Source organism: Cajanus cajan, chromosome 9, assembly GCF_000230855.2.
Source record: "Cajanus cajan strain Asha chromosome 9, NIPB_CcT2T_4, whole genome shotgun sequence".
Classification (NCBI taxonomy): Eukaryota; Viridiplantae; Streptophyta; class Magnoliopsida; order Fabales; family Fabaceae; genus Cajanus; species Cajanus cajan.
Window position 1 is genome coordinate 49,310,530 of NC_138525.1, and position 26,119 is coordinate 49,336,648.

General features: G+C 31.4%; 3 protein-coding genes across 3 annotated transcripts in view; 2 read left to right on the forward strand and 1 right to left on the reverse strand.

Moving 5' to 3' along the window:
• The window catches only part of LOC109806834 (uncharacterized), a 4,294-nt gene extending 2,320 nt beyond the window's left edge, over nucleotides 1–1,974 (reverse strand). Inside the window, exon 1 of the mRNA XM_020369358.3 lies at nucleotides 1,134–1,974. Coding sequence (XP_020224947.2) covers nucleotides 1,134–1,377 — 244 coding nt within the window. The 5' untranslated portion in view covers nucleotides 1,378–1,974. The remainder of the gene's footprint in view (nucleotides 1–1,133) is intronic.
• A 7,361-nt stretch (nucleotides 1,975–9,335) lies between these two features.
• Nucleotides 9,336–10,400, forward strand: LOC109805546 (uncharacterized). The gene has a single exon (XM_083064365.1). The coding sequence runs from the start codon at nucleotides 9,336–9,338 to the stop codon at nucleotides 10,398–10,400; it is 1,065 nt and encodes a 354-aa protein (XP_082920491.1).
• Nucleotides 10,401–14,305: 3,905 nt separating this feature from the next.
• On the forward strand, nucleotides 14,306–16,063 carry LOC109795233 (uncharacterized). The gene is made up of 2 exons (XM_020354672.3): nucleotides 14,306–15,006; nucleotides 15,652–16,063. The coding sequence occupies exons 1-2, from the start codon at nucleotides 14,609–14,611 to the stop codon at nucleotides 15,884–15,886; spliced, it is 633 nt and encodes a 210-aa protein (XP_020210261.1). The 5' UTR covers nucleotides 14,306–14,608; the 3' UTR covers nucleotides 15,887–16,063.
• Nucleotides 16,064–26,119: the final 10,056 nt, after the last annotated feature.

The window sequence follows — 26,119 nt, forward strand, 5'->3', positions numbered from 1 at the left end:
ATATAAATAACCATAACTGCATTCCATAAATATCCAGCTTCCTAAAATGCTTAAGAACCAACACTCAAACCCCGAAGTAAACAACATGATTACATTAAGACATTTGTTGAGTAAGGACAAGAAACAAAAATAAAAAATATTTCAAAGAAAATAAAGGCCATTTCCTTAATATTCTACTTAAAAATTTCTTAACTTAAATAAAAATACAATGAAAGGCAAATTAAACTCGTATCCTCAAATTTTAAGGAAACTCTTCTTTTATTTATCTTATACAAATTTTAGTTTGTGAAGTAAGAGTCTCATTAATATTAATTAAGGGTAGTTTTAAAAAAAAATGAAATAGAAATATAAATTTTAAAAAAATTTAATGTTATCAATTAAATTAACCAACTTCTTTAATCTTAGTTATTTAGTAAATGAATTTATAAAAAAGACTTGAAGGAGTATTATTAAATGATGCAATATGACTAAATGTATGCCACATAACATGACTAGGTAGTGTGACAAGGATTAATTTAAAGATTTTAAAATTCACAAAGATAAAAATAATAATAATTTTTTAATAACCAAATCATATTTACATGTACCCTAAACACTTATTATCCTTGTTTTAATAAGTCGTGATAAGGAGTGCCTCAAAAAAATCAGGAAAGCAAATTAATAATCAAAATATAATAACATTATTTAAGTTAAAAAAACACTATCTAACACTCCATTCGTGAACTCTCTCAACAAGTGCATCGTGGCATGATTAGAAGATAATCCTCTATTTTAAGCATTTGGTCAGGATTCTAACTCTGATCCTAATGCATGAAAAGATATTTGTTAACAGAGATTAACACCATATATCTTAATATTTCAATATATCTAAAATGTCGAGTTCTCAAACTCACAAATTCATGTCCAAATAAAAAATACTAAATCAATTAACCCAATCAATCTAATCTTAAAATTATAAAAATACCTTCCCGTTCCTCTTTAAAACAATCAAACGTTAATTAACTTCATTTCTACATACGTGTCTTCAGAAACTACTCTAATTCGACAAACCCTAAAATAGTAGTAATATTTTAACACCCCTGAAAATCAAATTGAAAGCAAAAACCTGAGCACTAGAGAAAGCAAGTTCTTACCCAAAAACCGAAAGCTCCGAAACCCCGTAATGGTCTGAACCGCGGAAGCCATCAACTTCTTCTCCTGCTCCGCCCTGGGAGCCCCATTATCAAACGCCAAACACAGCTTCAACAAAAGCGCTTCACACATGACAACCCCAGCCAACACCCCAACCTCGCAACCCCTCTCAATCCCCTTCCTCACGCCCTCACCCACGAGCGGGAAAAACCCCTCCACACACCCTTCACCCCCATCGTCCACCATCCACACGCGGATCAAGTCCGCGAAATCCAGAACCGCCACGTCAGCGTCGTCGTCGCAACTCTCCTTCGCGCAGAAAATGCTGCAGTAGCTGACGACGCCCTCCACCAGCCCCTCCACCTCGGATTTCGCGTTCGGGCACTCTGCCGGCGCGAGGCGGTGCAGGACGAAGAGCAGCGGCGCGAGCGCGGCGATTCTAGCGGAGGAGGCGCGCGCGGCGGAGCAGGAGGCGAGGAGGTGGAAGAGGTCCCTGGCGGCGGCGGAGGAGGGTGGGTGCTGGCGGAATTGGAGGGCGGCGTAGAACCAGAGGAGGGGGATGGGGGGGGTCGGGGGTGGCGTGGAGCGTGCGGGAGAAGATGGAGGTGAAGTCGGCGAAGTCGGTGGCGCCGGTGCGGTGCTGGGCGAGGAAGCGCGTGATGGATTCCTTGAGCATGAGCATGGGGTGGTTAGGGTTCATTTTGGGGGAATCCTTGAGGTGAGAAGGGAAATTGGAGGGACTGAGGGGTGACGGAGAAACCCTAGGTTTTGCGTATGGTGCAGAGAAAACGGGAGGGAATATGCACTTTGATAACGGGCGACTTTTTTGAATTCACTTTTCTTCAAACAACTACATATAATTTATGTAATCAAAAAATACTTCATTTTTTTTATTTTTAATTAACCATTTTTTTTTTCCTTATCTAGTTTTCTTTTGAATTTTTTTATAAGAGTTTTGTTTCTTTTAAATTATCTTATGGTAAGACTTAAGAGAGTGTAGTTTGGGAGTAATAATTTATGTTAACAATTTTGCACTGGTAGAGAGAGACTTGTTGGTCAATGGCTTCTTTCAACGTCAATGCTTCAATGTTTGAGTCACTATTGTATGAGCAGATTTTTTATATATTCTAGTATTTGTCATCGGTGATAAATAATTTGTTATCTCTAAAACCTCAATACTATTACAAAATCAAAATTAAAGATGCAATTTGGTTGATGGATGTTTAACCACTATAAATTTGAAAGCAAAGATATTATATTGCATTATGTTATTAAGAAAATGATATATATATATATATATATTAAAAAGGACGCAATAAGTTTTTATTATTGTAAAAAAATGTCAATACAAAAAATTACTTATAAGTTATAAGTTATTTTGAAGAGTTGTAAAAAATACTCAACAAAACAAGTTGGATTATTAGGCTCTTAAAAAAAATTGGCTCAAAACAATTAAGCCAATAAATTTTAAGTCTATTATTATTATTATTATTATTATTATTATTATTATTATTATTATTATTATTTTTTGTAAAACTTAAATGAAAATAAAATAAAATGATGGGGTTAATCACAAATAAGTGATTCTTTAGAATTTTATACCAAAATAGGTTAAGCCACTTTTATAAGTAATGGTATGGAAATCCATCTCGACCCATTTGACAACTCTTCCATCTCATATTAACCACAAAGCTAATTAGTGAGAAGGCATGGACGAGGGAGAAAGAAAAAAGAAGGAAGGATGAAGTACAAGGACAAAGAAATGGAGAAAAACATTGATAGAGACTAAAACATAAAAAGATTTGCTCGTAAAGGGACCAAAATGACTAGTTTTTAGATGTAAGGGCTAAAAGTAAAAATTGTACAAATATGGACCAGAATGTACAAATACCGTAAATATAGTGACTAAAATGGAAAGAGTAACAAACATCAATGTTATGATGCATACATGTTATCCATCGTTAATAAATTATATTTCATATTTGTTAAATCAAAAGAAATATTGGTCCATTAGCATATAAGTTTTAATGATAACAAATTTATATATTTTTTAGAAAGAAAAAAAAATCAAATGATACTATAAGATAAATAAATGTATAGGATTGGTTATAGTAACATTTAATCTTTCACATAAACTACTTTATTTGAAAGGCAAATGTATTTATTATATATCATTTACAATATTCAATAACTAAATCATATTTTTCTATGATATTTTTTAATAGATCAAAAGGAATAAATTAAAAGTTTTTTGGTACTTGCACTTTAAAAAGGAACGAAAACATATTTTGTATTAGAAAAAGGAAAGTCAAATCCCTTAAAGCATGCAAAATATTTTAAAAAAATATTTCTAACTAACACACAACAATTCCTTCCTCTTGATACCAACAAAATGAATGATAAATAGTTTCCTTGATCAAATAAGAAGTGAATATTTGGTGAAAAATATTTAATATTGACAATTAATACATTAATAGACACCTATTCTTTAAAAGAAGAATAACAAAAAAAAAGCAAGTTTGTGAGACATACTCAAGAATTTGTAATAATGAAGCATTTATATAAAGAAACTTGAAGACTCCAAAATAGGAAAGAATAATCAATTGTAAAAATTCATACTCATTTTTTTTTTGTAAAAAAACCTTTGTACTTAAATTGGTTGTATCACATTTTGATAGTATGACGAAATTACAAGTGATTTTCCAACTTTAATTTTGTATTATTGCTTTGAACCCAAAGAAATTTTATTATAAAAGAATATTTGGTTGTTTAAGCATGTAGAAACTTTGTTGTTTAAAGAATACTTAGACAAATGCTTAAAGAGACAAGTAAAAAAAAAAATTAGGTTGAGCCAAAAGTGAGTTGTGAAATAATACTTGTACCTTTATAAAAATATAATAGAACTTGATCAGGTTGATCAAGAACCAAACGTAGTCTCAGTGGTTGAAACGAATCAGTATAAAAATACTATGTTCTTTTCTCTAGACTTTTCACCTGTATTTGTAAGGTCTTTGATATTTTTTTCACTATTTCAAAAAAGTGTTAAATTTTTTATTGACTCTATTTAACCCCTTTCTAGTGTTTTTTTTTTTTTTTTTATCTACAATACTTAAGGTTGGAATTCGAATCCTAAACTACTTTCATCAAGGAGTACAAATTCCTATTACTTATGTTAATCAATGTTGGTCTTTAATTAATTTAGCTCTAGCATGATTGACAAAATAAAAAATATTAAATAAGATATCAAATATTATTTTGAATTAAAATAACAATTTTTTAAGTGCATAATTTAGTTACTCACTTGTTGACGCTTGTTACTTATTCAGTCATTTGTGACTTTATATTAGTGTTATTTGATAATAAACTAAACCTTAGTTGAAATTATTGATTTTATTGGATTCATCTTATAAAAATAGAATACCTTTAATTATGGGATTACGTCTAACAATGATAGATTGTCCAAATGATACAAATCATATGGTTTTATTTTGTGATTAAATAAATTGTGACAATTCAATACTTACATTTTTAAACAACTAATGCAATAATTAGTTATTATTTTTTTAACATATAACTCTTGTATATCTCACATAATCTAGGAGTAAAAGTATCATGCTTAACATATACTCAAGTACTTAATCACTAGTTCCCACATTTATGAAAATAGGTATTGTTTGTGTAAGCTTAACATGTATATATTTCTAAACTCAAAAAATGTGTTGAATCTTGTGTGTATGACCATAATTTAGTAGAAATTAGGTTTTATTGTTGGACCTTCAAGTGAACATGTTAATCAACCGATACTACCATAGTATACCTTCGATAGTATTTTGGTTGACAATTGATGAAATGACACAAATCGTCAAAATCTAAAATTTTAGGAGCATAAATCATGAGAAAAATTATTTTTAGGCAAAATTCTTAAAACGCAAAAGTTCAAGGAGCTCAAATTGCTTTTAAACTTCCTTCATAGCATATCATTAAATTTATCTACATCATACGTGTCATGTTAGCACTTTATTACTATTTTGACAAAAACTTGATAATAGGACACAAATTGCCAAAATTTAAAAATTGAGGAGTGTGATTCATGAGAAAAAAAACTTGGGAGCAAAATTCATCAAAAAGTAAAACTTTAAAGACACAAAATGCAATTAAGCCTTATAATATTTAATATATCATTTAAAATATTTTTCTACTATATTTCTTAGAATGGATAGGAAATAAGATGTCCACTTGTACTTGTGGGTGATGGATTATAGGATTCATATCAAGGAATGTGTGTAAGGGCTCAAATTTGTAGATTGACCTATGAAGCATGCGGTCTGGATAGCTGCCAAGGTTAAATTTTAAAAATTGACATAATTATAAGAGAAATTAAGCTTAGTGAAGTCTATGAATTACGCAATTTTATTTTGTTAGTTTTACGAGAGATTTTAAAATATGAGTGACTTCAATATTTTTTAATAAGTAAGTATATGTAATAAGTTTTGAGTTTAGTATTTTTTTTTCTATTTCAAATATATTGCACTTTTACTACTTTAATAAGTTTTTTAAAAAAATTATTACGTAAAATATGTTTTAAATTAAATATACAAATTTTATATGTTAAAACTTTCATAATTTATTTTAGATTGCTTGATGTTTATATTTTTATATAATATTTTTTAATATATTTTTTCCTCGTATTTTATTGGCATAAAAGAGAAGAACTTATTATTATTATTAAACATGTAGATTTGTCTGTTTAATCGCGGTTTTGCAATCGAATACAATTTAGTAAAAAGACCATTTATTACATTCATTGAACTTATTCAACCTATTAAAAATGTGAGTTTCGTATAATAAACCTTAACCGTATACCCACCCTAATTAGGGTTGGGATAAGAATAGACTAATTTTTTTTTTTTATTGTTACCTAAAATTACTTTTGTTTTTCAATTCTTTCAAGTGATTACTTGGAAATTTAAATTAAATATTAGATAGTGTAAAGATTTTTAACATTATGAAAGTATGAAACCAATCATGAATTATCGAAATACTTAAAAATTGTATAAGTGTAATTTAATGAATTAGAAGTGTCACGTAGTCAAAAAATGAAAACGGGAACAGAGCCAAAGGAAGGAGAGAACGCGAGGGATTGGACCTTGGTGAGATCAAGAAGATGGAAGGACTTTCGACCGGGAATGGATACTGTTCAAGAGGACAACGGATTGCCAAAGGATAGATGGAACACTAGGAGTGTGTGGGATCGGCAGTGGATACAGTTCAAACAAAAGAGTCCTGGATATGTTTCTTTCTTATTTTCAAATTTTCCAGAGGGCTTTGGAACTGAGGATATGTGGAAAGTTTTTACGAAATGCTGAGGGAAGGTAGCTGATGTGTACGTTCCAAAAAAGAGGGATAAAAGAGGATATCGATTTGGTTTTGTCAGATTCATGGATAATGTTGATCAGTGCTTGCTGGAAAACAGGTTAAGTCAAATTTGGATTGGTACCTACAAACTTCGTGTAAATGTTTCTTGGTATGCGAAAAACAAAGAGAGTGATGATTTAGCAAAAAATAAAAAGAGTGGAATTTTAGTTGGTGATGAATTTGATGATCATTCTCAGCCAACGGGTCAGGGGTGCCAACAAAAGCGGGTAACCAGTATTGTGGAAGGGAAATCATATTTGGATGTTGTTAGAGGACATACAAGGCAGCATGTAAGGAAGGTGTGGAAGCCCAAAGACAGTCATGCTAACAAGAGTGCTGATACATGGAATGGTATGGAATTTCAAGTCCTAGACACTAAAATGGCTTGGTTGAGAAAATTCTATATTGGTCAAGTGCGTCAGGTTGATGGGATATTCACACTTTAGGAAAAGATTATTGCTGAAGGAATCCTATCTATTAAGTTCACTCCAATGGGTGGTGATATGGTGTTAATTCAACCTGATAATGAGAAGAATTGCGAGGAGTTGCTAAAAGAGTTAGATGAGATATTTTCTCTATGGTTTGGCTCAATTCGCCCTTGGAGTCAAGAAGATGTTCCATGTGCATGCTATGTATGGGTTAGATGCTATGGAGTGCCACTTCATGCTTGGAATGAAACTTTTTTTTAGGTCGATTGCTACGACATTTGGGAGGTTTGTGTGTATTGATAGTAGAAGAAAGAATAAGATAGATTGGATGTAGCATGGACGCTGATTCATACTACTTCAGAGGAGATTATTAATACTTGTTTGAAAATTAAGATTAATAATTCTTTATTTTCAATTAACGTTGTTGAAGATCCTTTCATTTTTCCTTGGAGAGTGTTACCTAATAGAAATATTTTAAATTCTCAGTCAGAGGGGTTGAGTGATTGTTCTTTGGACTACTCTAGTAATGATAGTGCTTGGGCTGATTTCTATCGAGATGGAAATGGGGAGAATGATATTTTTGGAATTCAAAATGAGATAGTAGAACTCAATCAGGTAGAGAATCATGGGGAGTTAATTACTCATAATCAAGATTTTGGTTTGGGAGGTAATTATATTTTAAATGAAGATAAATCTGTTTTGGATTTATTGGTTATAAATGCTGAGGCGAATATTCTCCAAGGAGATATATGCGGGACTAATTATGGTGATGGACAATCGGGCTTGGTGGAGATAGCTACAACATCAATTTAGCATGACAAGTGGAGTGGTGAGGTAGGAAGCAAAGTTGGTGCAATGGTTTCTTGTGATAATGTGTTGGCCCATATCCCTTGTATAGTTGATGCAGAGGGAGGCATGCATAATGGTGTGGAGCGTGATTCAATTGGGGCCCATATTCCTGGAGGGAAGGACGTGGTGAATGTTACTAATTTATTGGACCAAAATCTTGTTATGTGGAGCAGCGAGCATGAGTTATTAGATGACCGTTGTGGGAATGATGTGAACGGTGATAAGAGGAGAAGCGACCATGAGAATTTAGAAGGATTTGTGGTGGTCCGTGATACTTTGCTGGCCCATATTCCTTGTGGGGTTGATGACATAACAGGAGGTAAGCCCACTGGTATGGAGAGTAATTCATTTGGGGCCCATATTCTTGGTGGGAAGGACGTGGCGAATGATACCAATTCATTGGCCCAAAATCTTGAGGCTATTGGCAAGGAAAGTGTGAGGTCCATTATGTGTTGTGTTAACCCAAAGGAGGCCCAGAGGTCAGCATGTGCGAAGGTAGGGAGTTTGTCTCTTTCATTGGGCCATATGGTTGATGAAGGTAATGACGTGGGGCTTGATTCAAAAAACAAATGTATTCACCTAGGCCCGATTGGTAATGGAATAATTGGAAGGAGGAGTGATATTTTGGCTGAACCAGAAATTGGCCCTAATGTTAAAGAACCCCTGAATTGTGTTGATGCGATTGGCTCCAATTCATGTTGGGTTGAGCTCTCAGAAGATCATTTATGTGAGGTGCCAATTCAAGTGGTTGATTCAACGTCAAATATCAAATATTTTTGTTCAAAACCAGTGATCCACATTGCGGAGTCTAGAAGGAGGAAGGGTAGACCACGGAAGAAATTAAGTTCACAAGTAAGTGCTTCTAGCCCTGTCAATGACTTACAACATGTTGATAGGTTGCTAAATATGGGCACTGAGAGTATAGCTAATCGTGTTTGGGAGATTGGAAAACAGTTGGGGATAGAAGGGGTGAGCTCAGATTCTGATATCCTTCAAAAATTGCAAAATATGGAAAGTAGGGATCAAGTGGCTGCTGGAAGAGGTAAGATGTAAGATGTTGGGTTGTTGATGTTTTCCTGCTAGGGTGTTGAATTAATATGAATGATAGTTGCTTCTTTAAATACTAGGGGCATAGGGGGAAGGGTGAAAAAGTTGGAGGTAAGGAAGTTGTTATGCTCGGAGGGGGTTGATGTCTTTTTCTTACAAGAAACGAAAAAGGAATTAATTGATGACATGTTCTATGCTTCTTTAACTGGTGGAGTGGATTATGATTAGGTTTCTAAACCTGATGTTGGGTTATTTGGAGGGTTGTTATCTCTTTGGCGAAAGGACAAATTTATAATGACTATTGAGTCTTTTTCTGGGGATCATTTTATTGGTGTGAAAGGGTTGTCGGGGGAAAATAATCTTGAGTGTTCTTTTGTAAACATCTATGCTCCTTGCGATCTGCAAAGGAAAAAAAGAGTTGTGGCGGTGTCTAGTGGAGGTGATGAGGTGTCGTTGGGGTGATTTATGGTGTGTAGAGGTGATTTTAATGCTGTAAGGGTTGAGGGGGAGAGGAGAGGGGTGAGTTCCTACTGGAGAGAAGATGATATGAAGTGCTCTGATGAATTTATTATTGAGTCTGAGTTGGTAGATTTACCGTTAGTAGGGAGAAAATATACATGGTACAAAATAAATGGAAAGTGTATGAGCAGATTAGACAGATTTTTAGTTTCAAATGCTTGGTTGTCTCATTGGCCACATACAACACAATGGGGTCTTAGTAGAGGTGTGTCAGATCATTGTGCTATTTTGTTGAAAAATGAAGATATCAATTGGGGTCCAAAGCCTTTTAGAGTTCTTGATTGCTGGAGGGGTGATGCGAGGTACGCCATATTTGTGAGGTCCCAATGGAAGGAATTAGATGTGGAGGGGAGAGCTGCATTTGTACTAAAGGAGAAACTCAAGCTCTTAAAATGTAGATTGCGTTGGTGGAATCAAGAGACATTTGATTGTTTAGACAGGAAAATAAATGAGGCTCGGAATATTGTTAACATGCTGGATCTTAAGAGTGAAGATTCTAATCTACAAGAAGTTGAAGTTGTGCAAAGAAAGGAGTGGAGAGCTCAGTTGTGTGCATCATTGACTCTTAAGGATAATCTGTTGTTTCAAAAGTCTCGTCTTAATTGGTTGCAAGCAGGAGATGCTAACTCAAAATTTTTCCATGCCTGTATCAATCATAGAAGGTTAAAAAATGAGATTCGAATCTTGAAGGTGGCCATTGAAAGGTATAATGAGCCTTCGACAATAAAAGAGGCAGTCAAGGGCTTTTTTGAAGGTCACTTCTGTGAGTGTTTGCATGCTAGACCTCGACTTCAAGGTATTGACTTTAAAACATTGTTAGAAGAAGATGTTGCAACCTTAATCTTGCCACTTTCTAATGAAGAAGTTAAGAATGCAGTGTCGGATTATGAGGGATCCAAAAGTCCAGGACCTGATGGATTTAATTTCACTTTTATTAAGGATTTTTGGGATGATATTAAAGCTGATTTTTTTTGGCTTTTTTACATGAGTTTCATGCTAATGGAAAATTAGTTAAAGGCTCCAACAACTCTTTTGTGGTTCTTGTGCCTAAAACTGATAATCCTCAAAAAGTGGAGGAATACCGACCTATTTCCTTAATTGGATGTATGTATAAGGTGTTGGCGAAAGTACTGGCAAATAGAATGAAGAAAGTCATTGGGAAAGTTATTTATGAGAGTCAATCATCATTTTTCAAAGGACGGCTAATTCTTGATAGCGTCTTGATTGCCAATGAAATTCTAGAAGAGGCAAAAAGAAAGAAAAAACAATGCTTGTTATTTAAGGTTGATTTTGAGAAGGCTTATGATTCTGTCAATTGGGAGTATATTTTTTTTGTTATGGAAAAAATGAGGTTTCCAATTTCATGGAGGAGGTGGATAGCAGAGTGTTTAGCCACTGCTAGAGTGTCTGTTCTTGTGAATGGAAGTCCATCTAGTGAATTTGGAGTTGGTAGAGGGTTGAGACAAGGAGACCCACTAGCTCTTTTTCTTTATTTGATTACTGTAGAAGGGTTGTCTTCTTTGATGTCTAAAGCAGTGCAGGAATATGTGTTTACAGGCTATATGGTTGGTGGGGATGTAGTGCCAGTATCACATCTACAGTATGCTGATGATACCATCCTAGTGGGCGATGCTACTCTGAGTAATGGTTGGGCTATTAAAGTTATTCTACAACTGTTTGAGTTAGTAGCTGGTCTCAAGGTTAATTTCTTCAAAAGTCAGCTCTTGGGTGTTAACGTTGACCAGGTTTGGGTGCAGTCTTTGGCTCAGTTTCTAAATTGCAAAGTTGGGTCTTTTCCGTGCTCTTACCTAGGATTACCACTTGGTGTTAATCCCGCTCGCTTGACGACCTGGCAGCCCGTGGTGCGGAAGGTGGAAAAAAGTTATCTAAATGGAAGAGCAAATTATTGTCCTTCGGTGGTAGGCTTGTCCTCTTGAAATCCGTGCTCCACTCCATCTAGATCTATTTTCTTTCCTCATTTAAGGCTCCCAAAGGAATCATTTCACATCTTGAATCTCTGTTCTCAAATTTTCTTTAGGGAGGGGATGATGAACATAGGAAATTAGTTTGAGTCTCTTGGTCTGATGTGTGTCGAGAAAAACAATATGGGGGACTAGGTTTGAGAGATTTGAGAGCTTTCCATTTTGCTCTATTAGGGAAGTGGAGGTGGCGTCTATTAGTTGAGAGAGATAGGTTGTGGAATAAAGTGTTAACATCTTTATATGGAGTGCCATCCTTGACTTCGGAAGGTAGAAGGGGTAGTGTGTCCAGGTGGTGGTTAGATCTGTGGAGTATTGATGTGTGTGATGGTATCTCTTGGGATTGGTTTTCTATGATGTGTGTAAGAGTTTTGGGTAATGGGCGAAACACTTCTTTTTGGAAGGATTCTTGGTGTACTACAACTCCTTTTTGTGTTCGATATGGTAGGCTCTTTTCTATTACTATCAACTCGGAGGCAACCATGGAGGACATGTGCTTTGGCATAGGGGGTGGTGTTGAGTGGAATTGGAGGTGGAGAAAACCTTTATTTTAGTGGGAATTGGAACAATTGGATCTATTAGTTTCTAATCTTCGTGGTTTTCAGGTTCAAGAGTATACTCATGATTCTTGGAGATGGAAAGATGATTTAGATGGCAAGTATTCTGTCAAGTCAGCTTATCATGTTATTGTCAATGATTCTCTTTTTGCTGAAATACCATTACACAGGTTTATTTGGTGTCGTTTGGTGCCCTATAAGGTCTCTTGTTTTGTTTGGAGGGTATTGTTAGATAGATTCCCCTCAAAATTTAATCTTATTAAGCGACATGTTCTTATTTATTCGGATAGTTCCTATGTATGGTGTCAATATAGGATGGAGACTTCTTCTCACCTATTCTTTGAGTGCTCTTTTGCATATCATGTTTGGATGCTTTCCTTGGAATGGTGTGGCTTCACTTCTGTGATGTCCAATAACTTCATTGCTCATTTTGATCAATTTCTTAGGTTGCCTCTCTATCCTTCCAAAATGAGGTATAGATGGGCTATGATATGGTTGACTGTAATCTGGAGTATCTGGCTAACAAGAAATGCTCTTATTTTTTTTTCTGACAAGGTGCTATCTACTTTAGATGTGCTTGAAATGGTAAAACTGCACACTTGGAAATGGTTAAAAGCGAGAGATAATTCTTTTTCACACTCATTTTCTTCTTGGGCTGAGTCACCTTTCGTATGCCTTAATTTTTATTAAGTGATTTTGTTGGTGATTATTGTTATCTGGGTGTGCGATTCTGACTTAGTTGAGGCAATGCTTTTGACAATGGTGATTGGTTTCACTTTGTAGTTGATAGTTTTTTTTGGATTGCTAGTTTGGTTGTTCCACCTATTGGTATAAGATTTTTTATTGTATGATGTTTGCAAATTGATTTTAAAAGGTATGTAGTTATTGTGTTGTTTTCTTTAAACACCTATTGATGTCAGAGGTCCACTACTTACTTTGGTTATGTTGTGCATATGGGTTGGAGTACCCCCTTGTATTCCTCTTATTTAATTCAATTTTGCTTAGTAAAAAAAAAATGAATTAGAAGTGTTAAGATTTACATGAATAAGTATTGAAATTAAACTTTTGATTACATGTGTGATGTGATTGTTGGTGAAAAGCTGGAAAGAAAGCCAAAACAAAGAGACACAAACTAAACCAGAATAGTAAGTAACTACAATCAAGTTGAGAACAACATGTTATAGTTCATGACAAAATTTCCCCCACTTCTTATTTCTACTTTAGTTTAAATGGTGAAAGTTAATTACAACCTGGTTTGTTAATCGTTGCAAAATTAATTATCATATTTTTCAATGCAAAACATACACATAATAGATTGTAGCAAGGACGCAACAAGCCTATAAATTAAATAATTAATAGTCAACCCTCAAAATTGATGGTTGAAGTAAAAAAAAAAAATCCTTTCCTCATACTTCCACCAAGTCAAACGAAAAGTAGCTTATAGTTCTCAGCACAATAATAAAAAAAATAAAATTATAAAAAAAGAATAGAAAATTTCCTATAAGGTGAATAAAATTGTATCCAAACATATTCATGTTTCTACAACAAACTTGTTGTAATTAGATACAAATAAACTGAATATGTGGATAATACTTGAATACGATTTTGATGATTAAATGCTCTATTTGATTGGATATGTGTACAAGGTACGAGTAAAATTTGATTTATTAAATTAAATATGAAGATGAAAATGAGTATACATTTATCTGCTAAGTATTCATACCTATTCTCACTTTAAATTTCTATAAATTTAATTTAATTTTTTTAATTTACTTGAGAGTTATGTAATTCTTATTCTATTTTAAATTTATGTCAAGTAAAACTTAAATAATGTAATTTTGTAATTATTATTCTATGTTAAAATTTTAATTTATATATATATATATAATTAATTTTTAAACAAATACAAATATATACCTAATGAAGATAAAGATGAGATACAACTTTTATATCATTAAATAAAATCATGATAGATATGACGTGCAAACTCAAAATTAGAGACAAATATTAAATTTTACACCGACCACATTTTCATCTCTATGTCTAAGCTTCACATGCATAGACAACTTTAGCACAACCAACACAAACAACTCGGTATCTAAAGGAATATGCAAAAAATTGCTTGATCAAGTAAAATAAATAGTATTACAAGAAGAAGGACACTCAACTTCAACCACTAATATTTTTAAATAATGTGTGTTAATAATATTCAAAAAAATGTTAGAATAATATTTTTGAAACAACTAAAAATTCTTTATAGACATAGAAAATATTAAAGTTATCTTGCTAAAATGAGTTAAAACTTTTTTGTATTTGGAAGGGAACCTCCCAAACCATGGATACCCTTCTGTTGTTGAAGGAGAGCTTTGGTGGAGTCCTCCTCTTCTTCTTCCTTTTCCAATGAATAAAATTAGATTTTTTTTTTTAATGTAATCTCATAGCATCTCAAGAAGCAATTAAGCCTTTTTGTTTTTAACGAGGAAACTATATATTAGGAAGGGTTGTTACAAAACGGTTCCTCCATGATCCTAAAATGAAGCACGTAACTGAGATTGTCCCAAGAAACAAAAAAAAAAAAGAGTTGACGTGGCCATTCATTCCTTAACCAAGCACAGAGGAAGAAAGAAAGGAGCGAAACGAGTTCTGAAGAAACCCAAAGCCAAAGTGTGTCTCTCTCTAAACCATGTCCATGGCTCTCGTGACTCGAAGCCGGACCACGTGGCGCCTCCCTCACCGGATAGTTTCGGCGTCGCTCCACAGCGCTTCCTCCGGCCACGGCACCGCTCCCACTTCCTACTGTGCGCCGCCGCCGCCGCCGGCGTATTCATCCCCCGCGGGCATCTCGAAGCCGGCGGAGTTCGTGATCTCGAAGGTGGACGCCCTCATGAACTGGGCCCGCAGGGGGTCCATCTGGCCCATGACGTTTGGGCTGGCCTGCTGCGCCGTGGAGATGATGCACACGGGCGCTGCCCGCTACGATCTGGACCGCTTTGGAATCATCTTCAGGCCCAGCCCACGCCAGTCCGATTGCATGATCGTTGCTGGCACTCTCACCAACAAGATGGCCCCTGCTCTTCGCAAGTTTGTTCCTCCTTTCTCTCCATGCTTCCCACTAGCAGTTATTATTTTTTACTCGTCATTATTTTTTTATTTCTGATAAAATTTACTTTATTTTTTTTATTATGTCAACTAATTAAAAGTCTCTTCAATTAATGGATGATAGTGCCTCAATATTACTACCTCCATTGTTATACTTCATTCACTACATTTTATGATAATTAAATGATTTCGTAACATTATATTAAAAAGTATAATATTATTGATTTTAAAATATTTTTCAAATGTTTAAATCATAATTATTGTAAAACTTATAAAAAAAATAAATATATAATTAATCAAGACCGATGATAGTTATATTTAATGAAAATATTTAAAAATTAAAAAACAATTTTTTCAACTAATAACCATGACTTATAGATGTGGTGACACATTCACTTTCCATTGAGTAGATAGATAACTTGCTTATAGACTCTTAATAAATCAATGTATAAAAAGAAATTATCAGTTAATACATTTAAAAATAGATCTATCTTTCTTAAAATTAAGTGAAAAAATAATAATAAAAATCTTGTTTGTATTTCATATGTGAGAATAGAAATAGTATAAAAGAAAATATGGAGTTTGATTTCATAGATAAAAGAAAATCTTATATATTGGTGCATGTAGGGTTTATGATCAAATGCCTGAACCAAGGTGGGTGATCTCAATGGGAAGTTGTGCCAATGGAGGTGGATACTATCACTATTCTTATGCTGTTGTTAGAGGATGTGACAGGATCGTTCCTGTTGACATATATATTCCAGGGTGTCCTCCAACTGCTGAGGCTTTACTCTATGGCCTCCTCCAGCTGCAGAAGAAGATCAATAGGCGCAAAGACTTCCTCATGTGGTGGACCAAGTGAAGTCCATCAAATTTATTTCTTGCATGGCTAATTAAGCTATATATGTGTGTTATAATAAGCAGCATTTGGTAATAATAATAATATTTTTTTTTATGGAAATTTTCTGAATTTCTGATGTATGTATGCTGATGTATAAACCTATGGAATAAATGAGACATTTCATGTTTAACTCATAAATTAACTGTTTTCATTTTGAACAATTTTCTACTTACTTATCACCTTATACATGACCACTGACACATTGAATGAATGAATTTTCTATGGAATGAATATTTTTGGTGATATATATGGGGACTGGGAAGTATATATATATATATCTTTTTCTTATTTGAAGAGGTATACGATAAGACGCACTTGAGCCGATGTTGTAAATGCAAGTGTGTAAAATCTTACTTTTTTTCTATCATTTTACATATTTATATTTATTAACATATATTATTTTTACTTTTTAGCACTATTAATTATTGTGACATTATTCAAAACTTTTATATATATTCTTAATTTCTCATGTTTGTTTGTTTGTTTTTCATCATTTTCTTTTAAAGATTATCTACACCATTCTTAAAATTTTAGAAATTTTTATATAAAAATATTAAAAAATATATAATATTACTTTAATAGTTGAAAATAAGTAGAGTTGAATTAAAATCAATTCAATTTGACTCGACTCAATAATATTTGACTTAATTTAAATTATTATTTTATATATTTATCTTATTTGCATTTATTTTATAACATATATTCTTTACATATATTTTTACTTAACAATTCCATTAATTAAGGAGACATTATTCTTAAGCTTTTATATATACTAGAGGGGTAGAGGCACGAAATAAAATATTAGAAAGTTATGTATAATTATTTAAGAAAGTTTTAAGATTTTTTTATATATCTGGAGGTATAATGGTCCATTAAAAAATGGAGACCAAAAAACGGTTATATCTCCTATATTTCCTTTATAATAGTTATAGATTATAGATTATAGATTATATATATATATATATATATATATATATATATATAAATATATATTATTTAAGAGTAAATGGAGAGGTTGGGAACCTTATATCTAAAATTTAATTTGAATGAAAATGGAAAGTACTACTATTGTGATGAATTGGAATGCATATTCGATTTGCCATTAACAGCAAGGGTTTGCTTTGCTCCATCCTCTTTCAACTGTCAATAATTTTTCTGTTTTAAATTATGTCTTATTTTTATTGTAAAACCAACAAAAGTTTTAAATTGGATAACCATCAATAACAGTTACATGGAGGTTGTTTTTTAAAGTGGAGAACAAAACCTTTGTATTTCTTTTATCTATAGTTAAGTCATAAATAAGTTTAGATTGATTTTTTTTAAAATGAGTAAACATGATTTAGATTAAAAAATGACTAAACGTAATAAATTGTAGATTTTTTAATAAATTTTTTTTGGAAAAAAACTCAAAAGAAATCAAATTTCCAAATAAAAATTATATAAATTTAGTTATTTGAATTTTTGTAATTAAAAAACCCATAAAAATTATATAAATTTCAAAATTCAAAATTAGGCTAATTTTAAAATTTAATTTATAATAAAATATGATTATATATTTAAATGTTTAAAAATGAATTTGAAAATTATTGAAACGATAATTTATATTTATGTTGTTTTATATAAAAGAAATGAATTTAAAAAATAGGGATATCTTAAATTTAGATGTTTAATAAGTTGAATAAATTTTAAATTCATTGTAAAAATATAAAAAATCATTGTAAAAACTAAAATTAAATAACTTAGTTAAAAAAGACTATAGTTAATAATTTAATGTAGAATTTATTTAAAAAAAAATATTGTTGAAAAAATCTGAAAAGAAATAATAAAACAAAATCCGTTGAAATCGCAAATCTAACTACAAATAAAAAAAAAATCTGGAAACAAATAATATCACAAAACAAAAAACTTTGAAACCGCAATTGAATCTTTTTGTTGTTTTGGACATGTCTCCATGGTACAAAACTTTTATAAGTCGCACAATCACATGTTATTTAAAGAAAGAAGAAAAGGAAGGGAAAAAAAAAACCAAACAGTATCGGATGTCGTCTTTTAAATTTATTACACAGTTTTAAATCTGTATGTCTTCAAAACTAATTTGATTCATTAAAATAATAAATTGATGCAAAATAATCTACGTATATGATAAACACTCAGTGTTAGAAAAAATTAAAAATGGAATGTTACTTTACAATAAGCAACATTGAAAATTAAAGGAAACAAAATATAAAGGAAATAAACACTCGATGTTGAAAAAATGGAATGCTACTTTACAATTAGCAACAATAAAAATTAAAGGAAACAAAATATAAAGGAAATGTACCGTAAAATGCAGTATAGATTTTGCAGTGATATGAAGTTGGTTTAACAAAAAAGAGAGGAAGTAAGAAAGACGAGATTGTGAGAATGAAACTAATAAATACAGTTGATTAGATGTATGCGGTTAAAATGAGTAAAAGTGGCGGTTACTTAAATAATATGTGGTTAAAAAAGTGTTTGGTGAAGAATAAAAGATTTCAAAATTATATATAGAGACAAAATAATTGATTATATTATTAAGGGTAAAAAGATCATAAATAAAAGTGGAGACTAAATGACAGTTATCTATATTTATATCTCTTTTATATAATGTTATATATATATATATATATATATATATATTTTGTTAATTTCATAGTTTGTTATGTTTATTTCTTTACATCGTTGTTAAAGTTTAAAAAGATTATATAAATTAATTTTTATATGAAGATACTAAGAAAAATATAGTCCTATTTTGAGAATTGGTAATGAGTTGATTCAATTTCAACGTGAACAATTTTTTTATAGTTAAAATTCAAATTGATTCAAGTTCACAAGTAATTCAGTTCTATTTATTAACTCGAATCACATAAATTAATAGATATTTTTTAATCTTATATATTTCAAAATTTTAATTTATTAATAAGTTTTAGATAAAATATTAATTTTTTTTGAAAAGATAAAATTGAATTTATTCTATTAACTTTATAAGGCATGATTCTAAAAAATATATAATTACAATCAAAGTCTGGATTAATAAAAATTACTTGACCTAGCATAAAATAATAAAAAAAAAACTCAATTTATAACCATGAAACTCTAATATCTATATTTTTTACATTATTATTAACTTATAATTAAATTTTAAAATTTAAATAAATTAAATATAAAGCTAATTATATAAAATTATATATTTATATATCAAGTTGATTCATAAATTAGACAAGACAAACTATATACAATTCAAATTCAACTTATTTATTTATTAAATTTAATTTTTAGCTTAAATTTAACTCATTTAATTTATGAATCAAATTCAATAAGATATTATCAAATGAAATTTTAAACTATTTACTAGTTGATTTAGTTCATGTGCATGTAAAAATACCTATAATTAGTTAGTGGTCATTACTTCTATATTATACATGTTTTGGCATCACCTATGTTATTGCTTAATGGTGTACAAACATGTGTATATATTTAACACATCATTTAATACATTATATAATTTTATTTACTTGTTAATATTGTAAATATATAAGTCTCTTCAATATATTAATAACTTTTTAAATTATTATCTTAATCTTTTTTTTCTTCGAAATGTTATATTTTTTCTTTTGAATTTATATACAAGTTATATAATGTTTTTACAATCAAATTTTTTAAATAACTATTTCTTTTTAACTTTTAAAATATCAAACAAAATATAAATTCTTAAATTATTTTAATTTTTATATTTTAATTAAACAACATAAAATAATATATAAATATATATTAATATCTAAACTAACTATTAAGAATATAAATAAGTATGACTAAATTACAAATATGAACACACTCAAATCGCCCAAAAAGTTCATATTGGATTTTCTTAATATTCGGTTCAAATTTAACCCAACTCGATATTATATGCGAGGTAAAGAGTTGTGTTTGTGACTTATAACTTGACTTGATCCAATAATAATAATAGTAGTAGTATTTAGATAATCATTTGTTATTAAAGACAATACTTGTTGTCACTTTTACTTATTAATAACAAATTATATATTTTTGGCTTAATGGTATTGTAATAATACAATTATTTATTTAAACTTTATTTTGTATTAATTAATTTTAGTTGTTTGAGATGATAATAATGCAACAAATTAACATTTATTTTAGAATTTAGTCTATATCATTGTTTACTTCATACATTAATTACATTATAACCATAACGACTAACAAGATATCAAAATAATTTACATTTATTTTAAAATATTTAAATTTTAAAAAAATAATTTTAATTATATTGATTTCATTGATTTAACCCAAACCAACCTATTTGTGATTGAGTTGAGTTAGATTGGATTTAAAAAGAAATACACAAAACTAATCCAATTCAAACAATTAAATTTTGATTAATTTAAGTAATAGATCCATTCAAATCCAACCCAACCTAATCCACTTACACTCTTACTAAATATCAATACACTAAGTGTAATATATATATATATATATATATATATATATATATATATATATATATATATATATATATATATATATATATATATATATATATATATATATATATATATATATGAGGGAGGTTATAATTACACCGATGTAACTTTTACTAAGTATTACATCGTTTAATAACTTTATATTAATTGTGAATTTTGTAAATCCAACCGTTAGATTGAAAGTTCATATCTCTTAAATCATATATACAAAATTATATATATATATATATATATATATATATATATATATATATATTTTGATAAGCTAAAAGAAATGTATTAAGAAGGCACTAGGGGTGCCAAACCCAAATACAAGAATGTTGAGAAATAAGAAAGAAGTTACAAATAGTCTTATACTACTCCAAAATTATATGTTCCTATCATGAGTAATACAAATTTCTGTTGCGATGTATTGAAAAACATGTCTCCCACATGACCCATTGCATGTTGATAATGACATTTGATGTGTCCTACTGCAATCATTGAGTGATGAATTACACTGAAGCCCATAGAGTCTGTCATCCATGTGTCCACTTTCTATTATCCTGAAAATGTTGCAACTCAAACTGCAAGGCAATATAACCCCTTACTTCCCACAAAAGATTACCAAAAGAATTCCAACCTGTTTACAAATTACAGTGCTAGGATACACACTTGATACAAGAAATAGGATCCATAAGCCAATTAACATACAATAATTGATCTCTCTTCAAATCCACACTCAACCATTTCCAAGATCGATATTTAATGGCCTAAAAAATTTCCATTATATCCAGCATCCCATTATTAAAAACAATACGGTTCCTATGAAGCCATAAACTCCATATAACAGAAATCCAAATAGTTGTGAATATCCTTCCCTGCTTCTTCCCAAGTACAAAATTTTATATTAATCCAAGATGATTTGATACTTCATTTTTATAAAACAAAATTAACGTAATATATTCATTTCAAAATACACTAAAATATGAACACTTTGATTACCTTCAAGTTGTTATTCAATTTTAACAAAATTTGATATACACGTATAAAGTGATATGAACTTTAAATATAGTACTTCATTTCATTAATTCAAATTGACAGATAATCATAAAATCATTTTATACATTGATTCAAATTAATGAAACGAAGTACCAATGATTTTCAAATTTTCTAAAAATTTGCAGATTTGATCTATGTATTAAAATCTTTAAATTGAACAGTTGGATCGTTGAAATTTAATGTAGAACATGAGTTATTAAACTTCTAGAATAAAAATAACCCTTTTTTATATATATATATATATATATATATATATATATATTATTAGTATCTGGATGTCATTAATACGAAGGTACTAAACATGTTATATACCTATCAATTAACTAATTTATTGAATCATCTCTCAATGTGCACGCGGAATTGCATTTATTGGGAAGCTCAAAGGAATTAACGTCAAGTGCACAGTGGCGAATCCTCTTCCAAGTTCCAATAATCCGCATGCCCTAACAATATATATAATACAGAATGAACAACAGCAGTTGCATTGCAGCTACTAGCTAACATTAACTTCTATCTTCTTCTTTTTTTCTCTAATTTCCAATAACATCAACTTCTAGCTTCTTTTTCTCTGATTTCCAATGGCCGAGGAATCACAATCTTCAGAGGACAGTGACCCAAAGTTCTCCCTCAAACGAGAACGTGAAGATGAGGAAGAGACCATGAACAACAACCCCACAAAACAATATTTGATTTGTTTAAACTTCTTGTCCAAAGAAGACGCTCTTTTGGTACACAACTTTCTCTCTTCTCACCCTGAGGCCTATTTGCGCGATGAAGCTCTTTCTCTCAAGACAAAGGGTTTCGCCTATAGCCGCCTCGCCGAGCTTTTGCGACTTCTCCATCACCACACAGTGTTGGAACTCTTGGACTCAAGAAGCTTCAGGGTTTCAGAGTTGCTGCATGATCTTCGACTCTTCTCTTTCAAGGGCTCGTGGTTGGATTCCCTTGAACACCATTTTGCTTCCTCATTGTCCTCCCAGCTTGACAACATTTCATTTCGCTTTCTGCGAAAGCTGGTGAACTCTGAAGATCGCTTGAGCGAGGATGTTGAGACTTTGCGTTCCAAGGTGGACTCGTTGAGGCTCCAAATGGAAAGGTGCGAGGTTGAGCTTGTGCATGTTCGTGAGAAGAAGAAGGCAGTTTTGGAAGCAAGAGCTGCTTTAGACTTTCCTTTCACTTTTTAGTTTTGATAAGTTAATGATGCTATTTTTGTTTCAAATGCTCATAACACTTTTTTATCATAACACTTTTTTATGTTCTGTTGGACTGGTTTGGAGGTTTTTTGGATTATTGTTTGTACTTTTTTGGGTGGAGGGTGTGTTTTAATTTTCTGATTTTGAGAATTTAGCTGGTTTTAATATCTATTAGAGAAATATTAATATATATTTATTTACTAATCAATTACATGTTTTCTCTTAATTTTCTTTGGGTGACATTGGATTTTGTTAACCATTCTTGAGAGTTTCAGATATTAAAAGGAAAGGGAAGAGAGTAAAGAAACAACAAGAGACAATTTAGTGTGGTAGTAGTAAAATATTCTATTGAAAATAAATCATCAATTTTTTTTTATATATAAAGTTATTGAAGAGTATAATAGTTTAAATTAATTGATTAAAATTAAAAATAACTAATAATTTAAGAAACTATTATATTATTCAATAACTTTGTAAAAAAATGAGTTTTATTAATCTAATTATTAAATTGAAAGTTTCCTTTACTTAAATTATATATACAAAATTTTATATTAATTTAAAATTATTTAATACCACACACACATATATATAAATTAATGTAATATATATATATATATATATATATATATATATATGTTTCAAAATATACTAAAATACAAATAACTTGATTATTTTTTTACTATTTAATTTTAACAAAATTTGACAAACATAGTTAAGGTAATATAAAGTTGTAATTAATTCAACAATTGAATTGACACATTTTTTTATACATAAAGCTATTAAACGGTGTAATAGTTGGTAAACATTATATCAGTGTCGTCTGATCTCTCTCCTATATATACAATAAATTATTATATAAGAGATTGTTAACATACTCTTACGTTAATTTTAATTGAAGTACATTAGCAACCTATACAAAAGCTTTTGGACCAAAAAATCAATTAACTTTTTTCTTTAATAAACTTACTTGAAGGATATTATAGTAATTTATTATTTATTTATTTTCAAATAAAAAATTTATTTACCCACTTATTTCCTTTCTTCCTCCATTCATTTCTCTCTCATTTTTCGAAGTGACTGTTTTTCTTCCATTTATGGAGATGAGAGAGAAAGAATTAATGAGAAAGATAAATAGATAAGTAATGAAAAGGAGAGAGAGGACGAGTTGGCACGAGAGAAAAATGAGTTGATAAGAGAGAGAAATAAGTGAGTGATGAAGAGGGAAAGATAAAGAGCGAATAAGAAAGAGATGATTTTTTTTAAGAAACAAGTAATAAATTGATATAGTATCTCTCAATTAAGTTTATTAAAATAAAAGAGTTGATTAATTTTTTAGTCCAAAAATTTTGTGTAAGTTGTTAATATACTTCAACTAAAATTAAGGTAAAAATATGTTAGCAATCTCACTCTATATTAAATATATAACATTACATAAAGTTTTTAAAAAGTTCTCTCTACACATTTTTGCTTTCCTATTTTTTATCTCAATGTGAGTTCTTGGGTTATTCCTAAAAAAGATTGTATTGTTCCTCCAATAACTATTAAAAAATAACTTTAGAGACTTGCGCATAAGGAAAATAACTTCTTGAAAACAATGTTATCACACGCTTTAAACTACTAATGTATGTGATTATTCAAGTTCATGAATTGAAAATGGATAATAGTTTATGATTGATAATTTGATAGGGAAGATGAATAATTTGTACAACACTTTTCACTCCCATTTACCAAAACTATCTAAAACCACTTATATATTCTTTCTATTAGAGGTGGGTGCAAATATGATCCGATGAATTCAATTCAATTCAAACTAGAAAATCATATTGGATTAAACTATTGGATCGGTTTAAATTTGAAAACTAAAATTTCAATCAGTTCGTTTATGATATCGATTTTTGTTTTCTAAAAAATGAACCAAACGGATCTATCCAATTAGATTAATATTTTTGTTAGACTTAAATATTTTTTAATCCATTAAATTTATGATAAATTTATTTTTGGTCTACCAAAAGTTTAACTATTTTTTTAGTTATATAATTTTTAAAAATTTTGTTTTAATCCTTTAAATTACTAATAACATATTTAAAAATGATAAATTTAAATCATTATACAATATCAATTGAGTTTAATGTCATGTTTTCACTAATAGAGACTGTTCTTACCGGAGATCTGCTGTGGAGATGATCCGCCAAGTAAGATTGGTGAGCCTCCTTTACTGGTACGTCGGTGTTCCAAGATGGGGGTGGTACCTGCAAAAGAGACTCCGATGCTAAAATTAGGGTTTGTATGAGTGTGAGTCTCGTATAAATAATGCACGTACCTTGGTGTGAATTAGGGTTGTGTTGGGCCTTGGGCCCGAGATCAGTTATGATCTGATTAGATAGCAGATCTCGCCTGGACCAAGATCGCCTAGCGCATGTCCGAGGTCATCCTGCACTGTGATACCGAGCTCGAGCTCGGCATGGCAGTACGGATAGTACATTAGCCCCCCGAGCTCTGAAGACTGTAGGTCGAGGAGTTAAGATCGAGCTCATTAAGTGGCCGTGACCCTTCGCGTACGCCTGCCTGTCGAGATGCCACGTGTCGCAATTGTTGCCTCGTTTTTGAAAACGTGCAGGTGGCGCGTGAGTGAGGGTGACAGTTATGCAATTATGACTGGTGCTCGTCATAATGGGAGTCATTAAGTGTGTCGCCAGTTACGCCCCCTGGCTGACACGTGTTGTGGCTGTTTGGATTTTGGAAAACCCCCCTTTTCTCTCTCTCGCGCCTCTTCCCCTTTCACTTTACTCTTTTCGTTTTCTTTCTCCTTTAGCTTCTTACGCAAGCTGCTTCCTGCACTTTCGCTTCCGTTCAGTCTCCGTCGCTGTTTCTGACAACTGGGTTTCGCCTCTTCTTATTCACTCTTTCTTTTGTCAAAGGGGTACCAGGTACTTCGATTTCTCTGTTCTCTCTCCTTTCTCCAATCTTCTCCTTCTTTGAGTCTTTCTTATTTTCTCTATGGCTGGAGAAAGTGGTGCTGGATCCTCCGCGCCTGCCAAGGGCAAAGGTAAGGCGTGGGGCAAGGCGGTGGCTACCGGAACAGCCGCCGCCGAGAAAAAGAAGGTGGTGAACCCGCCTAAGGACCTTGTTCCAGGCATTCCTGGCTACGATTGGGTTCGGCGCGAGATGGGGGAGGCCCAAAGTGTTTTTCGGTCCTTTCTTGAGGTCAATGCGATTTGAAAATCGCACAGAGTTTGTGACCCTTCCGTCTCTCGACTGATCCGGCTTGAACCTTGTCGGGCCGGTGAAGGCGTGTACATGGGGAAGTCTACTGACCCTCCCCATTTCTATGTCTACCAATGCTTCTTTAGGGATTTAGGTGTTTGCCTTCCCTTTACTCAATTCGAGTGTGATTTCTTGAATTTTATCAACTCGGCTCCTTGCCAGTTGCACCCAAACAGTTG

Excerpts from the sequence above, each read along its gene's own strand:
- LOC109805546 (XM_083064365.1), top strand. The coding sequence starts at position 9,336 with ATGGTGTGTAGAGGTGATTTTAATGCTGTAAGGGTTGAGGGGGAGAGG.
- LOC109795233 (XM_020354672.3), top strand. The coding sequence starts at position 14,609 with ATGTCCATGGCTCTCGTGACTCGAAGCCGGACCACGTGGCGCCTCCCT. Across the intron at positions 15,007-15,651 it reads ATGGCCCCTGCTCTTCGCAA|GGTTTATGATCAAATGCCTG; the intron begins GTTTGTTCCTCC and ends TGGTGCATGTAG.